The following is a 19,494-nucleotide window of genomic DNA, read 5'->3' on the forward strand; positions in this document are numbered from 1 at the left end:
TTTCATACAATTCCATTCACAAACCACAACATTATCATATCCCCTAACTAGCAAAAAAAATGCGAAACAAAAGAATTCGATTTGCATAATGCAGTCATTGAGCATCATTATTCATAAACAATATGCGTTGGATATAAAGTATTTTTTCAGAAAATGTCACGCGCTTTTAATTTAGGATGCTTACAAGGAGCTGCAGTAAGTGAAAAAAAATATATAGGACAGAAACAGAAGAAAAAAATTATTCAAGGACACGCAGAGATATTTTTTATGTACAATACATTGGAAATGCGACTATATTCCTTTTCGGTTCATAGTGTGTAATTTAATTATGTGCAGTTTTGTATTTGCATGACTTCTGTGACAACTTCTTCTGTGTATCGCGGCCTCTGGAATGACTGACTGGAAAAAGCTCTTTATTGACTGCGCCTTTTTTATGCAACTGGAAAATGGAACAGAAAATTATTGAGAGAGGATGAAAATGAGAAATTATAATCAATCGGAAAGCTCTAGGAGAGAGCAGAGCATGTGGTCAATATTTAAACCTGCAATTTAAAATTAATCCAGGATTTATTTAAATCACTATTTAATCCTAAGATTTATTTTCAATTCTTCTAATTTTCATTTTTCAAAGTAACCGCTTTCTACTTTTCTTTCGTGCTCCTCAAAATGCATTTGTAACTTCTGATACTCATGAAATTCTAATGATGTTATTCCTACAGCTCCAATGATATTGGCTAAAACTATGTAAGGTGCTAAATGCTTTGCTGATCTCGTCAGTTTCAACCAAAGTTTGAGCCATTCTTTAGGTTGTTCTGTAATGTATGGAAGCCTTACTGTAAAATGTCTAGTTGCAAACATGAATGATGCCATTGGTGCTAGTAAAAATGGATAAATGAAGCCTATTCCTGTTTGAAGAAATGCTGCTCTACTTTGTATGCATATTGGACAATCGTATTTCCTTAAAACGATGCTCCGTTCTATAAACTGCAATTAAGATATTTAGATAGTGTCTTATTAAGTTAGATTAATAACTTACAGTAACATGAAACAAGGCAGCTAAAGCAGAAGGCATAGCAACTACCGGTAAATAACTTGAAATCCTTCCATGCAATCCTAATTTCAATTTTCTTCTAAAATGGTTGAGAATAACCATCGAGGATATACCACTAATTCCTGCCAAAACACCGGCTCCTGCTCTTAGTCCAAATCTGTAAGCGACAATAAATTTAGTTAGCAATATTCACAAAAATTGCTCAATTTACTTACACTTCACTTAAATTGTCCCAATTTCTTATAATTCCAGCTTGATATTGATAGGCCTGCTCTTCCGTTAGCCTTACAGCACCTTTTGGAATGCTGTCATTCTTAGAAACCGATAATGCCATGATTTTTTAATAAATTTTTTTTTCAAAACAAAAAAATCGTGAACATAGTTTTTCAAATAATTTTTGACCGTTAACGTATTTGAGAACGTAAACCTTTATTTCAAAATTTCAATGATTGTTATTGGGTATATAAACTATGAAAAGTAGTATACAAGTAATATAAGGGAATGAATTAATTTATAATAGATAGATAATAAATCTTCATTTTGAATACAAAATATTTTAAGGCGGAAATTCATGCGGATCTAGATTTGCTGACTGGATTTTGCAGTTTAATTTGTTTAAATACTTTATAACTTTCTATGGATTTTCTATGAAAAATCTTGGAAAATTGTTTAATTTAATCACAAGTGTTGCAGTCATAGGAATTGAGCAAAAGTCCAGTCAATACATCCAGACTGATCATAAATTCCAGTGCAAAAAACTTCATTATATGTTTATAACAAGTTAAGAGAATCAATAAATTTAATTAACTTTTGTCGGAGGTGATGTCTTCATCTGCAAAAATATTTGTCTGATTCGAGATGCATCCTTAGTATTTTTAGGTCCTTTGGACGAAAAGTCACATAAATTGGCAATACTTTCCCATACATTTTTCGTTTCTGTACTTCCGTTCGTATCGGAATGTCTGAATTCATCTTCGGCAGTGCTAAATGATGAGTCATGAAAATGGAAATGAGTTTAACAGACGTCGAATTATCTTATCGCACTTACCGATTCATTGCCTTTGTTTTCTCAAGCTGTTCAAAATACTTATTTTTCCAGTCATCCATTTCCTTTTGAGCACTTTCACGTAATGCTTCTCGAGCCTCTTGTTCAAGACGATCCTTTTCTAAAAGCATCTTTTCTGAATTTTCTTTCCAAATTCTGATCTTTTCAGGAACAACTTTTTCTTCTGTCTTAATCGGCTGACTTGAAATAAAGCTCATTCCTGACAAATCGTCAGCTAATTCATTAGCTTGTGAATCTGCTTGATTAATTTCATTATTTATAAGCTCAAAATCATCATTCGACATATTGAAGTCATTTGCAGCTGGAACTTTATATTGAATAAAAAGAGAAATTAAATTTGATAAGACTTTTTATGACATATTTTACTTACTTTCATCATCGTTGATCAAATCTCCAAGTTGTTCACGTTCTCGGGACAAAAAGTCAGCTGCTGGATCATCAGAAAAGTCCATTATAATGCTAATTATAGATTTTTTTAATAAATGAAGAAAATTGAATTAAGAATTGCAAAACTCTACAGAAACAAATCGACAGCAAAATTTTTTGTAGAACTAAATTTGAATTTTTATTTTCCGTTAAAAAAAATTCTACAATTTTCTTATAAAAATCTTCATTTTCAAATTAGTGTTATATAATTAAGAAATTAAAAGCACTTTTATGGCAATATAGCCATTAATTGATTGCGCTCATCTTGCGATAAAGTTGATGGGAATCGAATCTTAAAATTAATTTTCATAGATCCAAACATTCTGGGATCTTTATGATTTGGTAGACCAAAATTAGGAATGATTTTTGTCGTGTATGGTGTGATAATCTCATTGCGGAAGTCAATCTTCCGAATTTCTCCGCTTAATGTTGGAACATTTAGTATCAAATTGCCACAAAGAGCTTCCTTCAAAGAAATTGATGCTGAATACTCTATATCGTTATCAACGCGAGTAAATAATTTATGTGGCTGATCACGTAGGATGAAAATGATGTCTGCTGGAATTATATTTGGACGTTTATCGCCTTCTTTCGGAAATGTAATTTTTGTTCCTGCTTTCCAGCCTGGCTTGATTTCAATATTCAAGATTTTTTCTTCCTGATAAACTTGTCCATTTCCAACATAATTAGTCTTATTAATCTTGTACTTTTTAATTCCACCCCTGTATATATCCTCTAATGACACCCACAATTCATACTGAATTGGTGGATCCTGCTTCATGTATGAATTTCCACCAAAGCTTCTCGACGGAAATGAATCAAATTGAGGATTCATTTGTGGAAAATCAAACGATGAGAACTGACTGAATGCAGAAAAAATGTCATCAGTTCCAAAAAAGTCACGGAATGTTTGGCGACCATCTCCTTGGAATGTATAAAAATTTTGTTGATGTTGATTTGGTCTGGATGATGGATATTCAGTATAATCTGCATTTCCGAATTGGTCATACGCTTGACGCTTTTCCTTATTAGACAAGACTTCGTATGCTTCTGCGACTTCTTTAAACTTATCTTCAGCGCCTCTTTCCTTGTTCTATAAAATTGAAATAAATTAATAATATTTTTTGAGAAATATTAAACATGTTTATACCTTGTCTGGATGATATTTCAATGCCAATTTCCGATACGCTTTCTTGATCTCGTCATCCGATGCACCTTTATTGATTTCTAGGATTTTGTAGTAATCCTTTGCCATTGAAAATAATTAAAAATGTTAATTGCCAAGATTTATTCCAGAATTTTCAAAAATAAATTCAAACTTTTTTGACGAAAAATTCAAAATTTTAAGAACCGTTATAAATTAATTTCAATATTTGAAAAACTTAACTACTTACTTTTGGATATTAAATGGAAAAAACTTAATTTTTATTGACATCGTGCTTATTACAGGTAATAAAAAACATTAATACCATTTACAATGCAAGTATTCGTCATATTATCTAAACCTAAATAGCCCGGACGGCATACGATACTAAAATAGGAAGCCAAATTGTTTTCCTTAGGTATGCTTTCCGGGTTAAAATTAATCACAATGATATTGTCATTAAGAAGTACAAACAATGCGTCTGCAATCAGTTCTTTATAATACATGAGAGTAATAGCATTGTTGATGCTATATTATATTCTTGATTCGATAGCATTCTATGTGCCAGTAAAAAACTGAATGGCAGGTAAGAAGAAATTCATAGCAGATGATATGGATCTTAAGGCTGTACATTTAGCTTGATTAAATAATGATGCAAACCTGTTGAATGGAAAAAGTAAAGTATTCATGCTAAATGACCAAAATTTGTGAATTGTTGTGTTGACTTTTCTGAATGCGACTTCAATGCCCGAAGAAATGGCATCAACAACTGTTGCAGCAGCTTTGATAGCAAATGATGTAACTCGAATTATAACCGATATGGCTAATATGCCCAAGATGACTACTGACACCAATTTGAATGGAAAAACTTTGATGATTGCTGCCATCACCTTGATGACTCCCAAAATCACTTTTATGATAGCTTTGATGATGGCAACCGTTATTATGAATCCATATTTAATGAGGAGGAATAGAGCTATGAAGACCACTGCAATAACTATTAATAAAGCTTGTCCAACAATTAATAATGCAGTCAATAATTTAGATGGTTGACGATCAGGCCCTGGTGGCTTGTTATATGATTTAAAAGGATTTTGATTTGAATATGATGATTGTTGGAAGGAATATGTTGGCTTATATGAGTTTTGATTTTCATAATTTGGACTGTAAAAGGAGCCTGAAGATGCATTATAGTTGAAATTATTCTGATTATAGCTAGAATATTGTTGGTAAGAACTTGAATTCTGCTTGTTTGTGCTTGAATAATCAGTATTTGATTTTGAAGACGATTGATAAGAATTTGATGATTGCTGATATGAATCATGTGTTTTATAATTCGGCTTTGATTGCTGTTGTGAGCTTGAATACTGTGGATTTGGTTTAGTATATTGCTGATACGTATTTGAGTATTCTTGCTTTGGTTTCTCCGAATAAGCCTGCTTAAATTTTGATGATTTTTTATTACGTTTTGATGATTGCTGATATGACTTTGATGACTGCTGATTATCAGGCCTTGAAGATTGCTGATATGAATTTGAATATTCTCTCTTAGAGTTATATGATTGCTGATAACTATTTGAATATTCATCTTTCGAAGAATTTTGATAGGCTTTTGAATATTTTTGCTTACGCTTTGATGACTGATTATAAGATTTCGAATATTCCTGTTTAGGTTTCGATGATTCCTGATAATTGCTTGAATAGTCTTGCTTAGGTTTTGATGATTGACTGTAAGTATTGGAATATTCTTGTTTAGGTCTCGATGATTCCTGATAATTATTTGAATATTCTTTATTAGGTTTCGATGATTGACTGTAAGTATTGGAATATTCTTGCTTCGGTTTCGATGATTCTTGATAATTACTTGAATAGTCTTGCTTTGGTTTTGATGATTGACTGCAAGTATTGGAATATTCTTGCTTCGGTTTTGATGACTGATTCGAAGTGTTTGAATTGTCTTGTTTCGGTTTTGATGATTGTTGTTGATTTGAATCTGCTGCTAGTTTCATGAGAATTATATATGCTGTATAAATTTTTTTGAATGCTTCCTCAGCACTTTTTTGTTTGTTCTGTAATTATTTTAGTTAATCGTAAAATGATTATTCGGAAAAACTTTTTTTTACCTTGTCTGGATGATATTTCAATGCTAACTTGTTAAATGCTTTCTTGATTTCTCTTTTAGTCGAATCTTTATTGATTCCAATACAAGCAAAATAGTCCATTTTTGTTGGTTTTATCAAAAATTCTAAATTCACTTAAATTCCTCTGACGCAATGTTTTTAAATGTTTATTTACATTATTCTCTTATTGCTTCTGAGTTTTTCTCTCTTCTTTTAATGTACTTCAACTCTCAAAAAACGTTTCAGATATGAAAGGCTTTAAATACAATCATAATTCACGATTTTTTGTCAAAACTTAGTTCTTTTATAATATTACACGGAAATGGACGTAATTCAAATTGCCAAAAATATTCTTAATCAAAAGTCTTCAAAAAGCAATGACGATCCATTTTATGTATTGGATCTTGAGGATGTGAGAAGAAAGTATCAGCATTGGGTTGAGAAAATTCCCAGAGTTAAACCTTACTATGCTGTAAAGTGCAATGATGATGAAAAAGTGTTGAAACTGTTAGTTGACTTGGGAGCTGGATTTGATTGTGCCTCAAAGAAAGAGATTCTTCAAATGCTGAGCTTGAATGTTGACCCTAGTAATATCATTTATGCTCATACTGTAAAGCAGATATCGCATTTAAAGGTATCCGCTGAAAAAGGAATTGAAAAACTCACATTTGACTCAGAAGCTGAACTTTACAAAATTAAAGAGTTTCATCCAAATTCGAAAGTAGTTCTGAGAATCAGATTTGATGCTTCCAATTCAATTATTAATTTGGGCACAAAATTCGGTTGTAATCCAGAAACGGAAGCACCAAAGTTGATTAAATTGTGCAAAGAGTTAAATATGAACCTCTACGGGATTGCATTTCATGTTGGATCAGGTACAACAGACTTTGAAGTCTATGAGCGCGCACTAGATGCTGTTCGAAAACTTTTCGATTACGCTGAAACATTGGATATAAAACTGAAGTTTGTGGATATTGGTGGAGGTTTTATTGGCAAGAATTTGTCAATTTTTGATGATTATGCAAACTCGATTAATGCTGGAATCGAAAAGAACTTCCCAAGTACTGACATAGAGATTATTTCTGAACCTGGAAGGTATTTTGTAGATTCGGCATTTGCTGTCGTAGCACAAGTCATTTTAAAGAAATCTAATGAAGATGGTCAAATTTATTATTACCTTAATGAGAGCATCTACATGTCGTTCCTTATTGCACACTTATACAAGGAACATTTAGAATTCTCTATTATTCGAGCATCAGATACTAAAGAGGAATCTATAGAAAAATTATCAACTGTCTGGGGATGCACTTGCAATTCAATGGATAAGATTATAGCTGATAGAATGATTCCAGAGTTGGTAATGGGAGACTGGATTGTTTTTCATAATATGGGAGCTTACACAACGACAGTGTCAACGTCATTCAATGGATTTCAAAACTTGAACATATTTAGCAGCGATGATCTCTAAAATATGTTATCATTTTTGGTGTCCATCAAGTAGAACGGTGACCTAACGAGTTTAGTGAAACACTATATATGGGTTTTTTGTGCTAATTTGTGAAAACAAGAAAACAACTTTTAAAAATTTTGTGAAGGTTCCTGCACCGAGATATGAGCATTTAAAGATGCAATTTTTGACGTTCTGGAAGTCAAAATGTAACTCCAACATAACAGCACCAAAAAATTTGAAACTTTGCTGTTATTTTGTGCAACCCATACCCAGTAAAATAAGCCAAAAAAATTTTTTCAAAAAAGTTCCACTACAGAGTTATATCCATTTTTCGATTTAAATGCCGAAAAAGTAGTGAAAAAATCGAAAAATTTTCACACTTTTTAATGTGAAATCTACAAACCTTCACCAAAATTCTTTAAATTTTGCCTGTTTTTTGTGCACGAGTTATCTACCAAAATAAGCATAAAATAATTTTTGGATGTAGCTTATGTGGTAAGATATAGCTGTTTTCCCGTGCAAGGAAATTACGCAAGACTTTACCAAAATTATTGAAAATTCTCCTGAATATTGTGCATATATTAATTGTTCATAAAAAGTTTAGTAAAATATAATTTTTTAATTATATATAGAAATATAGCCATTTTCCTCTCCAAGATAGTGAAAAAATTAGATTTTTTTTAGATTTTTAGCTCTAACTTCAACAGGAAGTAACAAAAATTTTTGTAACTTTGTCTGAATTATTTGCAAACATTATTTAATAAAACAAAGCAAAAAGATTTTTTGAAAAAAATTTATTTGAAAAATTATCATATATGAATGTGTAAAAAAGTATTAAAAATCTCTATTTTTTCATATTTTTAACTCTCAGAAATGCAAATCTTGATTAAAATTTATATAACTTTTTTTGTTTCATTAAGTAATGTTTGCAAATAAATCAGACAAAGTTACAAAAATTTTTGTTACTTCCTGTTGAAGTTAGAGCTAAAAATCTAAAAAAAAATCTAATTTTTTCACTATCTTGGAGAGGAAAATGGCTATATTTCTATATATAATTAAAAAATTATATTTTACTAAACTTTTTATGAACAATTAATATATGCACAATATTCAGGAGAATTTTCAATAATTTTTGTAAAGTCTTGCGTAATTTCCATGCAAAATTGTAAAAAACTTTGAATTTTTTGAGTTTAGGTTGCACGGGAAAACAGCTATATCTTACCACATAAGCTACATCCAAAAATTATTTTATGCTTATTTTGGTAGATAACTCGTGCACAAAAAACAGGCAGAATTTAAAGAATTTTGGTGAAGGTTTGTAGATTTCACATTAAAAAGTGTGAAAATTTTTCGATTTTTTCACTACTTTTTCGGCATTTAAATCGAAAAATGGATATAACTCTGTAGTGGAACTTTTTTGAAAAAATTTTTTTGGCTTATTTTACTGGGTATGGGTTGCACAAAATAACAGCAAAGTTTCAAATTTTTTGGTGCTGTTATGTTGGAGTTACATTTTGACTTCCAGAACGTCAAAAATTGCATCTTTAAATGCTCATATCTCGGTGCAGGAACCTTCACAAAATTTTTAAAAGTTGTTTTCTTGTTTTCACAAATTAGCACAAAAAACCCATATATAGTGTTTCACTAAACTCGTTAGGTCACCGTTCTACTTGATGGACACTCATTTTTGGTATGCGAATGATATTCACCGTTATACACTTGAATTTCGTATCAACATAATTTCACGAGCCACGTGTGGTTTGTAAACAACAGCATTAATTAAAATGTTTCAAAAAAATAATAATTTATTCACACTTTTGAAGTGGCTATGCGATAAAAATTGCTGTTAACTTATCAAAAAAAAAAAAAGGTTTAATAAATTTTGTGCCAGACGGTATACTGTTGTTCTTAACTAATCTTTTGTTTAAGTGGGTTTTAGCGTCTGTTTACCTCTCTCCTATCTTCTCAAATATTTATATAATCTTATCAGATATTCGACTCTGGAGATAAATTGGCCAAAAATTGAGTACTTCTGCACACTTTCTCAGTATGGTCACATTATTTTATTGAAATGGACGTCCTTCAAATAGCAGAATCAATAATTGATAAAAATTTATCTAATGGTATTGATGATGCATTCTTTGTTCTGGATCTAGAAGAAGTGAAAAGAAAGTATGAATATTGGATCCAAAAAATTCCAAGAGTCGTTCCTTACTACGCTGTAAAAAGCAATGATGATGAAAGAGTAATGAAGCTTTTAAGAGATGTAGGTGCTGGATATGACTGTGCATCAAAGAAGGAAATTTCACAGATTTTGAACTTGAATGTAGATCCAAACCGAATAATTTATTCAAATACAATCAAGCAAGTGTCTCATATTATGTATGCAGCTGAGAAAGGCGTCGATAAAATCACATTTGATTCTGCACCAGAGTTGGAAAAAATTAAGCAGCACTATCCAAATGCAAAAGTTGTTCTTAGAATATTCAACTTGGGATTTAAGTTTGGATGTGATCACGAAAAGGAAGCTCCAAAATTGATTAAACTCTGCAAGGACTTGGATATGAATTTGATTGGACTCTCATTTCACATCGGTTCCTTTACAAATGATCATACAGTATATGTAAGAGCTTTTGAAACAACTCGAAAGCTTTTTGATTATGCCGAGACACTTGGGATGAAATTGAACTTTATTGACATTGGAGGTGGATTTGGTGGAAAGGACTTGTCTGTTTTCGATAATTATGCAGCATCAATCAATGCAGGAATTGAGAAATATTTTCCGTCAAATGATGTTGAAATTATTTCAGAACCTGGAAGATTTTTCGTCGATACAGCATTTTCAGTCGCAACACAAGTTATTTTGAAGAAGCCTTCAGAAGATGGTCAAATCTATTACTATGTCAACGAGAGCATCTACATGTCATTCCTCACAATGTTTCTGTACAAAGTAAACTTAAAGTTTTCTGTAATCCGAAAGTCAAAAAAGGAACACGAACCTAAAAATTTACTTTCATCCATCTGGGGATGCACATGCAATTCTATGGATAAAATTATTGGAGATAGGATGATGCCAGAAGTGGAAATGGGAGATTGGTTAGTGTTTTTCAATATGGGTGATTATACAACAGCAACGTCCACTAAATTTAATGGCTTCAACAGTTTGAATGTGTTTATCAGCGATGATATTGAAAATCTTTAAGTTCCTGCGAACATTTAAGAATTCTTACTATCAACCATAAAAAAACATTTTATTTATTAAATTTATAGAAAATTTTCATCACATTGATTCTTATAATCCCGAGCAACACAATGAACAGTCATATGAACTTCATATGTAGCTTTGTGGTGCTTGGATATTTTTGCATCTTAATCCTGACTCTCCGTTATAGTTCATAACATATAATTATAACTAGAGACAGATAAATTTCGCATCTATTTTTTTAAAATTTCGCATTTATTTTTTTTGAAAATTAAAAATTTCGCTGAAATTTCGCATCAATTAAAAAACATGAATTTTATTAAACATTTTGGTTGAAAAAATATATTTAAAGAAATTACAAATTATCATAGCATAACATTGTTGTAATTTCAATGTAATCTTCTGTGAGATTGGTTCTACGATCAGTTATGACGGTATTAGATATTTTGAATCTCAAAAAACTGTTACTAAAATTCATGAAGGAAATTTTTTTTTGAAAAATTTTCATGAGATAGAATTAAATTTTCGTAACAGAAATCACGAAAATTGGGACCTGAAGTTACATATTCAATTAATTTAATTTGAAATTTAATATTCACTAAAAATTTCCGCTAAAATTTCAAAAAATTTCAAATTTTCGCATTTATTTTAAAATTGTGTAAATTTCGCATTTATCGCCAAAAAATGTGAATTTTCGCAACAATTCGCGGAAATTTCGTAAGTACGAAATTTATCTGTCTCTAATTATAACGGAAGGCAGGATGTGCTATGGTTAGCTTACATCTATAGATAATATTATTGCCATTAGTTTACAGTAAACCTGTTTATGATTGCCATATATATTGGTTTGTCATTTAGGAAGCTTATATATATATATTCTGCACCTTTTAACAGCGTTATATTTCAGACTTATAGTTTCTAAATCAGTGTTGGATAACCTTTTTTAACACAACACACTTTGATGACAAGCCTCTACCGAAACCGCACGTTGGTTGCATACGGTTCATGATCCTTTTGTGAATATGCTAAGCACTCAAAGACCTAACAATTATTGATATGATGTCAAAGATAGTTGATATGATTTTGATGATCACATATATTGATGCTTTGATGACTGTAAAAAGTGTTGGAATTATCTTAATTATAGTTTTTATAAGCTCAAATAAAATATCTAAGGAAGTTAATGTAACTGCTGGTATGACTCTTTCGGCTATAAAAACTACTTTCTTGATTATATTGTATAGAACCAGGATGACTCTTGGTACAAATGTAAACAATATTGATGAAATTTCGATAATTTCACTTCTAAATACAATAGTTGGTATTAAGATCATCAATGAAATTAATATGTCCCAATAATTTACATTGATATTAAAAGTCCTTGATAGATTCTGATAAGCATTTGATGACTTAAATTTTGAGCTCGAATCATTTTGACTTGGCTTTGCGTTCGGATTCTCTTGTTTAGGTTTAGATTGTTTTTGTTGTTGATATGTAAATTCCGGTTTAAAATTGAATGATTCTTGGTTGTTGCTTGATGCTGAATTCAAAAGAATTTTGTATGCTGTATAAATTCTCTTAAAGATTTCTTCTGAATGTTTGTCATTATTCTGTTAATTGAATTAATTAATAATGAATATAAATCTTCAGTTTAATTCATTTTTTACCTTATCAGGATGAAATTTCAAAGCTAGTATTTTAAATACATTCTTTATCTCATTAAGGGTAGCTCCTTTTCGAACACCATAACTGGCAAAATATTCCATTTGCCATTAATTTTGTAGAAATAAAAATTTAATCCAACTGAGTCTGATTTGTTTACCACTTCATAAGTGACTCTTTTATGCTCTTTAACACTTTCTTTTCTCAACTTACTCTCAAAATTCTCAAAGAAATGAGCTGCGCTGAGAAAATCTTTGCATTCAGAATGAGAAGTTTTAAAACTTCAATGCACGCAACTTATTCATTCGTGAGAAAAATAAGGTTTTGATTAGGTTTGATTTGAACATTCTTAAATTACTTAGACTAACAAGCCTGCTTGGTGCAAACCTTTTTAAGACTAATATTATGTCCTAAAAGGCATAAATATACTAAATAAGCATGCTTGCGAGCGTTGTTCTTAGCTAACTCTGCTTTTGGGAACACTGTCTTTGCCAGCTAGGGAAAATTTCATAAATTGTCGCGTTATGTAACAAGTGAACGACGCCTATTCAATCAAAACATTTAAAATAGTTTAATGTGTGTATTAGAATGATAAGAACTAACTAACTACAAGTTTGATTGTAACAATAGTATGCATATACTTAAAAACAATAAGCTATAACTTAATAACAATATTAAAAATATACTATTTAGTATAGTATCCTTCATTCCTTTTACAACTAGAAAATTCTTAAAAATATAGCTTTGATAATTTCGTAAATTGCTACAAAAATCTTAATGATTACATCAAATAAGAATTTGATGACTATCCATATGACATCAAAGGCTATTAATATAATTTTAACGACTAAATCAAATAGAAATGTTAAAATCTCTGGTAAGAAAATAATGACTAATATCATAATAATAATGATTAACAATATTGCAACTGTTGATGTCTGAATTCGGCACTCAATTCTTGATGGTTCAGTTTCAGATGGCATTGATAGTCGAGTTGTGCTAGAATATGTGTTTGATGATGACTGATTCGAATTGAAATTAGGCCTATTTGAAAAATAATTTGATTGATTCGAAGTTGATTGATAATTTGTATACTGTTGATTTGTATTTGGAGATGGATGATTGTCAGTATAATCCTCGTATTTATTGAAAAATTCTTCATATTTGTAATTAGGCCTTTGATAATTAGAATATTGATTATGTGCATTGGAATGTTGTTGAGAAGATCTTGAATATGGATTATACTGCTGGTGTGTGCCTGTATACGATTGATTTCCTGGTGTTTGTTTGTTTGCTCGAAATGGTTTCTGATTTGCTCGAAATGATTGCTGATTAGGATTTGATGAGCGTTGATATGCATTTGATGATTTTTGATGTGCATTTGATGATTTTTGTTGTGATTGTTGATTAGATTTTGATGAATGCTGATACTGATGTGAACTTGAATTATTTTCTCGATTTTCCTTAAATTTGAATGATTTCTTTTTTGGTTTTGGGGATTGCTGTTGTGAGTTTGAGTTTTGTTGACGAAATTTATATGATTTTTTATTATTATTAAATGAATGATTGTAAGTGCTTGAATATTCCTGTTTAGGTTTTGATGATTGATTATTATTGCTTGAATATTCTTGCTTAGGTTTTGATGATTGACTGTAAGTGTTCGAATATTCCTGCTTAGGTTTTGATGATTGACTGTAAGTATTCGAATATTCCTGCTTAGGTTTTGATGATTCTTGATAATTACTTGAATAGTCTTGCTTAGGTTTGGATGATTCTTGATAATTGTTTGAATAATCTTGTTTAGGAGTTGATGAATAACTATATGCATCTGGTGCTATATTCATGAGAGTTATATATGCTGCATGAATTTTTATAAATACTTGTTCAGCAGTTTTTTGCTTATTCTGAAATCATTTAAACTATAGTTTTTATAAATTTTTCCATTTTAACTTTAATTTACCTTGTCAGGATGAAATTTTAAAGCCAGTATTTTAAATGCATTCTTAACTTCTTTAATAGTTGCTCCTCTTTGAACTCCAAGGTCTGCAAAGTAATCCATTTTACTACATTAAAAAATAATATTTTAACTGATGACTCGATTTGTTTATTTCTCCATCAAACTCTAACTCTTAATAGTCATACTATTGAAATATTCTCTCTTTGCACAATTCTCAACGAATTAAATGGAAAGAGAAGCAGTATTGCTTAATATTTGCACTAGTGATTGCAATGAGAATGAACAAAACATTCTGAAAGTTAAAAAATAATACAGCAATGCAGAAAATTGCATAACTTCTCACAAAAATATTTAGTCACTGATAACGGGTAAGCCTGTTTCAAATAAAAATGCCATGACTAAATTGTTGCATAAAAAAATATGTATTTTATATGGTAATTAATTTTTCATTCAGCACATTCCAAATCTTATTCAAAAACAAGTCCTTGTGCCAATGGTAACTGTTGTGAATAGTTAAGAGTAATTGTTGAACGTCTGCAGTATTGCTTCCATGCATCGGAACCACTTTCACGACCACCTCCAGTTGCTTTCTCTCCACCAAAAGCACCGCCAATCTCTGCACCTGATGGTGATGTATTGATATTAACAATTCCACAATCAGATCCATTTTCACAAATCCAATTGAATGTAGATCCAATATTTTTAGTGAATAATGCTGACGATAGACCTTGATCTACCTCATTGTTCCATTCAATAGCTTGTTCTAAATTCTTTGCTTTCAATACATAAACAATTGGAACGAAAGTTTCTCTCTTGATGACAGGTGCATCATGAGGGAGATTTGTAACAATAGTTGGTTCTACAAAGTATCCAGGACGATCGATGGTATTTCCTCCTACTTCAATTTTGCCACCTAAATCAACTGCTTCTTTAATTGTATTTTTGTATGCATCAACAGCTTGTTGATTATGAAGAGGACCTAAAATTGTTGCTTCGTCAAGTGGATGTCCAACACGCTTCAAGAGCTATAAAAAGGAAGACTGTAATGTAACTAACTGATTTATCAATAAAGAAATGACTATCTTACCCCCTTGTATCTTAATATTAATTTCTCTAAAAATGCATCATAAAGTTTCTCGTGAATAATTAAACGACGAGTTGTTGTGCATCGTTGTCCAGCTGTTCCAATGCATCCGAAAAATGCGGCATCAAGTGCCATGTCAAAATCAGCATCATCATTGATAATCAATGCATTATTTCCACCAAGTTCAAGAAGAACTTTTCCGAATCTTCTTTGGACTTCTACACCGACTTCACGTCCAACATGTGTGCTTCCAGTGAACGAGAGGAGCTTAACACGTTCATCAGCTACCATTTTCTTGCCAACATCAACTCCACCTTGACAAAGGGTAACTACTGGTGGTAAATTGTTACGTTTTAAGACATCAGTAACAATTTTAGTTGTAGCTATAGAGACGAGAGGTGTCGATGGAGCTCCTTTCCATAAGACTGAATTTCCAACGACTAATGCAATAGCTGCATTCCATCCAAAAACTGCATTTGGGAAATTAAATGCTGAAATAACACCGACGACACCAAGTGGATTCCATTTTTCAATGATCACATGCTTACTTCTTTCTGATGGTAAGACTTGTCCAGCGAACATACGTGACAATCCAGTTGCATAGTCACAAATATCAATAAATTCTTGAACTTCACCAATTCCTTCAGCTTGAATTTTTCCCATTTCTAGTGAAACAAGCTTTCCTAATGGCTCACGATACTTTCTAAGCTCATCACCAATTTGCCTTACAATTTCTCCACGGAATGGTGCTGGAAGAGTCTTCCAATGCTTGTAAGAATCATCTGCTATTTTTATACAATTATTTAGGTCCTCGACATTTCCATTTTGAACCTCAGCGATAACCTCTTTGGTTGCTGGATCATATGTTTTTGTAACTTCTCCATTTCCACTCCATTCTCCATTGTAAACTCCTTTATTGACTCTTTCTATTCCCAAATCTTTTAAGAATGAAAATTTTGGATCATCAATGAGATAGCGTGACGACATCGTTCTGCAAGAAGTAAACAAAATTGTATTCACTTTAGGAACACTACCGCGAATTAATGAGCTGATCATTATGAATTATGAGAAGCAACTGATCAGTTTATTAAAATTCTGTGTTTTGCATTCAAACTTTATTTGAGAGCTGATTGATAAAGTATGAAAGTATGAGTAAACAGTACATTGATAATGTGAATAAACAGATTATTTGTATTTGAGTAAGAGAGGAACAGAATTGAAAATAATTTAAATGTTTTTGTTTATCAATTAAGGCAATCTATCTGCTATGTACTTTATCAGTTGATGTATGAGAATCTAAGTATTCTATTCAATATTTAGCTGATAAAAGTCTATTTTATTACCTATTCCTTTCAAGTGGCTTACTACACTGTTGATATTCGGCAAATGCTTGATAAGAGAGATGCAAAGAGAGAGAAAATCATTTTTGTGAGAGAATTTTTGGGTGACTAGCTAATTAAGTCTCGTTGACTGATCGTTAAAGTAGATTCTGGTTTGTAAATCTGTGATCCTTAACAGTAGATATAGTAGAATGATGAAGATTTTACATTCTTTCCAGTTATTTAGTTCTCGGTTATTTGACAAATGCTATTAAATGACTTCATGCTTTACGTGATCGCAGACCTAATTAACATCTTACAACAGCAATCTAATCAAAATTTCTAGAAACATGTTGTATGAGAAGATCAAATTACTTCCGCTATTAAAACTATAAAGATTCTACATGTTAGTCCAGTTTTGATTGTTGCCTTAGTTAAGTCAGTCTAGTTACATTCCTTATCAAAATTCAACCTCAACAAAAATGGAAGTTGATAAAATCGCGAGGAAAATTATTGATCAGAATCTTGCGGAAGGAAATGATGACGCGTTTTGTATATCCAATTTGGAAGAAGTGAAACTAAAACATAATCATTGGATAGAAAAGTTTCCAAGGATAAATCCTTATTATTCAGTAAGAAGTAATAGTAATGAAGAAGTCTTGAAGCTCTTAAGAGATCTTGGAGTTGGATTTAATTGTGGATCAAAAAGTGAAATTTTGCAAGTTTTAGCTTTAAATGTTGATCCGAAGAGAATAATCTGTTCACATACTGTGAAGGAAGTCTCCTTTCTTAAGCTTTTGGCTGAAAAAGGAGTTGATATGCTAGCTTTCGATTCAGTCGCAGAACTCAAAAAGATCAAAAAGTATCATCCAAAAGCCAAAGTTCTGTTGAGAATCAAATTTGATGCAACAGATTCAATTGTCAATTTAGGAACAAAACTTGGTTGCAATCCTGAAACTGAAGCTCACAATTTAATTAAAAGCTGCAAGGAACTGAAAATTAATCTTGTTGGAATTGCTTTTCACGTTGGATTAGTTTTGACTGATCATGAAGTTTATGAACGAGCTTTGGACACAGTTCGGAAGTTATTTGATTATGCTGAGTCGTTGGATATGAAATTGAAATTTGTTGACATTGGCGGTGGATTTATTGGCAGAGATCCAGAAATTTTCGACAATTACGCTAGATCCATAAATTCTGGAATTGAGAAGAATTTTCCATCAATTGAAGTTCAAATTATTGCTGAACCTGGAAGGTATTTTGTGGATTCGGCATTCTCTATTGCAGTTCAAGTGATTTTCAGACGAAATTCTAAAGATGGACAAATTTATTACTACCTAAATGACAGCATGTTCTCGTCATTTCTAATAAATTTTCTTTTCAACATTCAATTGGAGTTTTCAGTCATCCGCAGATCAAAATCTAAGCACAAACCAAAGGAAGTAATGTCAACAATTTGGGGCTCGACAACTAATCCGATGGATAAGATCATAGCTGACAAAATTATTCCAGAAATGGAGATTGGTGATTGGATGATTTTTCACAATATGGGAGCCTATACATTCATGTCTACTGAGTTAAGCCTATCAAACAAAAATATATATTCAATTAATAACTTTGAGCATCAATATGAAGACATTAAGACTAAATCACTAGGTGATATTATGTCATCTTTGCGACGATCATTGTTTAAGTCAAAAAATTTAATTCAATAATACAATTTTATGTCTGTAAAACAGACAAATTGAGTTCTATGTACTTAATGACATTTTTTGATCATCTGCACGCGAAATAAACCACGTAATAACTGATCAAATATCTCTGTTTTGAACAAAATATTTCAGGATGTGTCACTTAATGTCTGAGAAACTGCTATACATCTCATGATCGTGGATGGGCATTTGATTTATTCAGTTATATCATGATCATGTAGATGTTCTAGGAATGCAGATCTGCAACCAGACCTTAAGCATTCAAAACAATCCTTGAGCTGCCTCAAACAATGACAAGACATTCCAAATTTCAACAATCCATTTGAGAAATATCTCCAACATTTTAAGAGTTGAATTATTTTTGTTTTTAGTTTATAATAATGCCTCAAACAATGACAAGACATTCCAATATATTAGAGTTATCAAGTGTCAAGTCCCTTGCATTTTAGTAAAGATCTGTTTTTACTTATTTCTCATCAGTTCTCTCCGACACTTTATAACAAATGGAACACAATATGAGAGTATTAATAAAAGTATTTGTAATTTTTACATTTTTTGGATCAATTTCGTGCCAAATCAGTGGATTTATTTGTGCATCATGCAACAGCATAGAAATCTCAAGATTTAAGAATGTCGTTCAATGTAATTGTTCTGAATCAGATTCAATTGTATCAAATCGTGTAGTTTGTTACAGAAGTAATGAGCCATTGTTTTGTAAAGGATTCACAGGCAAATGCTGTGATAACGATAATGATGTGTGTCCACTGTGTTCAAAAGATTTCACTAGAAGTGCTGATTGTGGCTGTGATACATTACAATTAAAGTTGAAAATTTTTCCAGTGCCAGTTACCCGAGTTTTGGATAAACTCGCTAATGCTTCAGCTTATTGCTGCGATGATATTGATATCCAGCAATCAACTATAGAACCTCCAGCAGGAAGGAGAAAAATTATTCCATATAAAAAATTTGCATACAGAAATGCATGGACTGAACTTGATAACCCTCCTGATACTGGATTTAGCATTGGACTGGGATTTGACCCAAACGCCGAGCCAAATGATGATGAAGAAATTTCCACAACTACAGTTAAACAAAATGTCTTTAGAGCTCGATATTTACGCAAATTTAAATTTCCTTAGATTGTTATTGCAGGCAATACTTTATGGAAATAAAATTAGTCTTTTTGGTGAACTTACATATAGGACCCAGTTACAAAAAATACTTTTTTTCAACATCAAATTTTGATAATTCACAGTGAGTTTGAGATCTGTTCCTGACAAAAGTAAACAATGTGTTTCACA

The 19,494-nt window shown here is 31.4% G+C and overlaps 8 protein-coding genes and 1 pseudogene across 9 annotated transcripts; 3 read left to right on the top strand and 6 right to left on the bottom strand.

The window, feature by feature from the left end:
* Positions 1-566: 566 nt before the first annotated feature.
* LOC139087776 (uncharacterized) lies at positions 567-1,433 on the bottom strand. The gene is made up of 3 exons (XM_070636680.1): positions 1,267-1,433; positions 1,037-1,208; positions 567-984 (listed from the first exon to the last, which is right to left on the bottom strand). The coding sequence occupies exons 1-3, from the start codon at positions 1,383-1,385 to the stop codon at positions 619-621; spliced, it is 657 nt and encodes a 218-aa protein (XP_070492781.1). The 5' UTR covers positions 1,386-1,433; the 3' UTR covers positions 567-618.
* Positions 1,434-1,461: 28 nt separating this feature from the next.
* On the bottom strand, positions 1,462-2,638 carry LOC139087777 (clathrin light chain-like). The gene is made up of 3 exons (XM_070636682.1): positions 2,488-2,638; positions 2,100-2,424; positions 1,462-2,034 (listed from the first exon to the last, which is right to left on the bottom strand). Exons 1-3 carry the CDS (start codon positions 2,567-2,569, stop codon positions 1,851-1,853), a joined length of 591 nt encoding a protein of 196 aa, XP_070492783.1. The 5' UTR covers positions 2,570-2,638; the 3' UTR covers positions 1,462-1,850.
* A 95-nt stretch (positions 2,639-2,733) lies between these two features.
* LOC139087838 (dnaJ protein homolog 1-like) lies at positions 2,734-3,835 on the bottom strand. The gene is made up of 2 exons (XM_070636767.1): positions 3,694-3,835; positions 2,734-3,636 (listed from the first exon to the last, which is right to left on the bottom strand). The coding sequence occupies exons 1-2, from the start codon at positions 3,796-3,798 to the stop codon at positions 2,773-2,775; spliced, it is 969 nt and encodes a 322-aa protein (XP_070492868.1). The 5' UTR covers positions 3,799-3,835; the 3' UTR covers positions 2,734-2,772.
* A 102-nt stretch (positions 3,836-3,937) lies between these two features.
* On the bottom strand, positions 3,938-5,993 carry LOC139087836 (uncharacterized). Its single transcript, XM_070636765.1, has 2 exons — positions 5,811-5,993; positions 3,938-5,756 (listed from the first exon to the last, which is right to left on the bottom strand). Exons 1-2 carry the CDS (start codon positions 5,907-5,909, stop codon positions 4,245-4,247), a joined length of 1,611 nt encoding a protein of 536 aa, XP_070492866.1. The 5' UTR covers positions 5,910-5,993; the 3' UTR covers positions 3,938-4,244.
* Positions 5,994-6,129: 136 nt separating this feature from the next.
* Positions 6,130-7,275, top strand: LOC139087909 (ornithine decarboxylase pseudogene; annotated as a pseudogene).
* A 2,044-nt stretch (positions 7,276-9,319) lies between these two features.
* Positions 9,320-11,648, top strand: LOC139087877 (ornithine decarboxylase 1-like). The gene has a single exon (XM_070636830.1). The coding sequence runs from the start codon at positions 9,329-9,331 to the stop codon at positions 10,457-10,459; it is 1,131 nt and encodes a 376-aa protein (XP_070492931.1). The 5' UTR covers positions 9,320-9,328; the 3' UTR covers positions 10,460-11,648.
* A 1,192-nt stretch (positions 11,649-12,840) lies between these two features.
* LOC139087910 (uncharacterized) lies at positions 12,841-14,464 on the bottom strand. The gene is made up of 2 exons (XM_070636880.1): positions 14,082-14,464; positions 12,841-14,025 (listed from the first exon to the last, which is right to left on the bottom strand). The coding sequence occupies exons 1-2, from the start codon at positions 14,178-14,180 to the stop codon at positions 12,841-12,843; spliced, it is 1,284 nt and encodes a 427-aa protein (XP_070492981.1). The 5' UTR covers positions 14,181-14,464.
* A 13-nt stretch (positions 14,465-14,477) lies between these two features.
* On the bottom strand, positions 14,478-16,559 carry Aldh7A1 (aldehyde dehydrogenase 7 family member A1). Of its 2 annotated transcripts, XM_070636772.1 has the most exons (3): positions 16,506-16,559; positions 15,166-16,153; positions 14,478-15,103 (listed from the first exon to the last, which is right to left on the bottom strand). In XM_070636772.1, the coding sequence occupies exons 2-3, from the start codon at positions 16,147-16,149 to the stop codon at positions 14,546-14,548; spliced, it is 1,542 nt and encodes a 513-aa protein (XP_070492873.1). In that variant the 5' UTR covers positions 16,150-16,153; positions 16,506-16,559; the 3' UTR covers positions 14,478-14,545. The 2 variants fall into 2 exon arrangements, with proteins under 2 accessions (XP_070492873.1, XP_070492872.1); XM_070636771.1 differs by lacking the exon at positions 16,506-16,559 and having other exon boundaries at positions 15,166-16,240.
* A 404-nt stretch (positions 16,560-16,963) lies between these two features.
* LOC139087911 (ornithine decarboxylase 2-like) lies at positions 16,964-19,332 on the top strand. Its single transcript, XM_070636881.1, has 2 exons — positions 16,964-17,736; positions 18,774-19,332. Exons 1-2 carry the CDS (start codon positions 16,964-16,966, stop codon positions 19,330-19,332), a joined length of 1,332 nt encoding a protein of 443 aa, XP_070492982.1.
* Positions 19,333-19,494: the final 162 nt, after the last annotated feature.

Source organism: Chironomus tepperi, unplaced genomic scaffold, assembly GCF_022539635.2.
Source record: "Chironomus tepperi strain 1889 unplaced genomic scaffold, CSIRO-AGI_Ctep_v1 contig_137, whole genome shotgun sequence".
Taxonomy (NCBI): Eukaryota; Metazoa; Arthropoda; class Insecta; order Diptera; family Chironomidae; genus Chironomus; species Chironomus tepperi.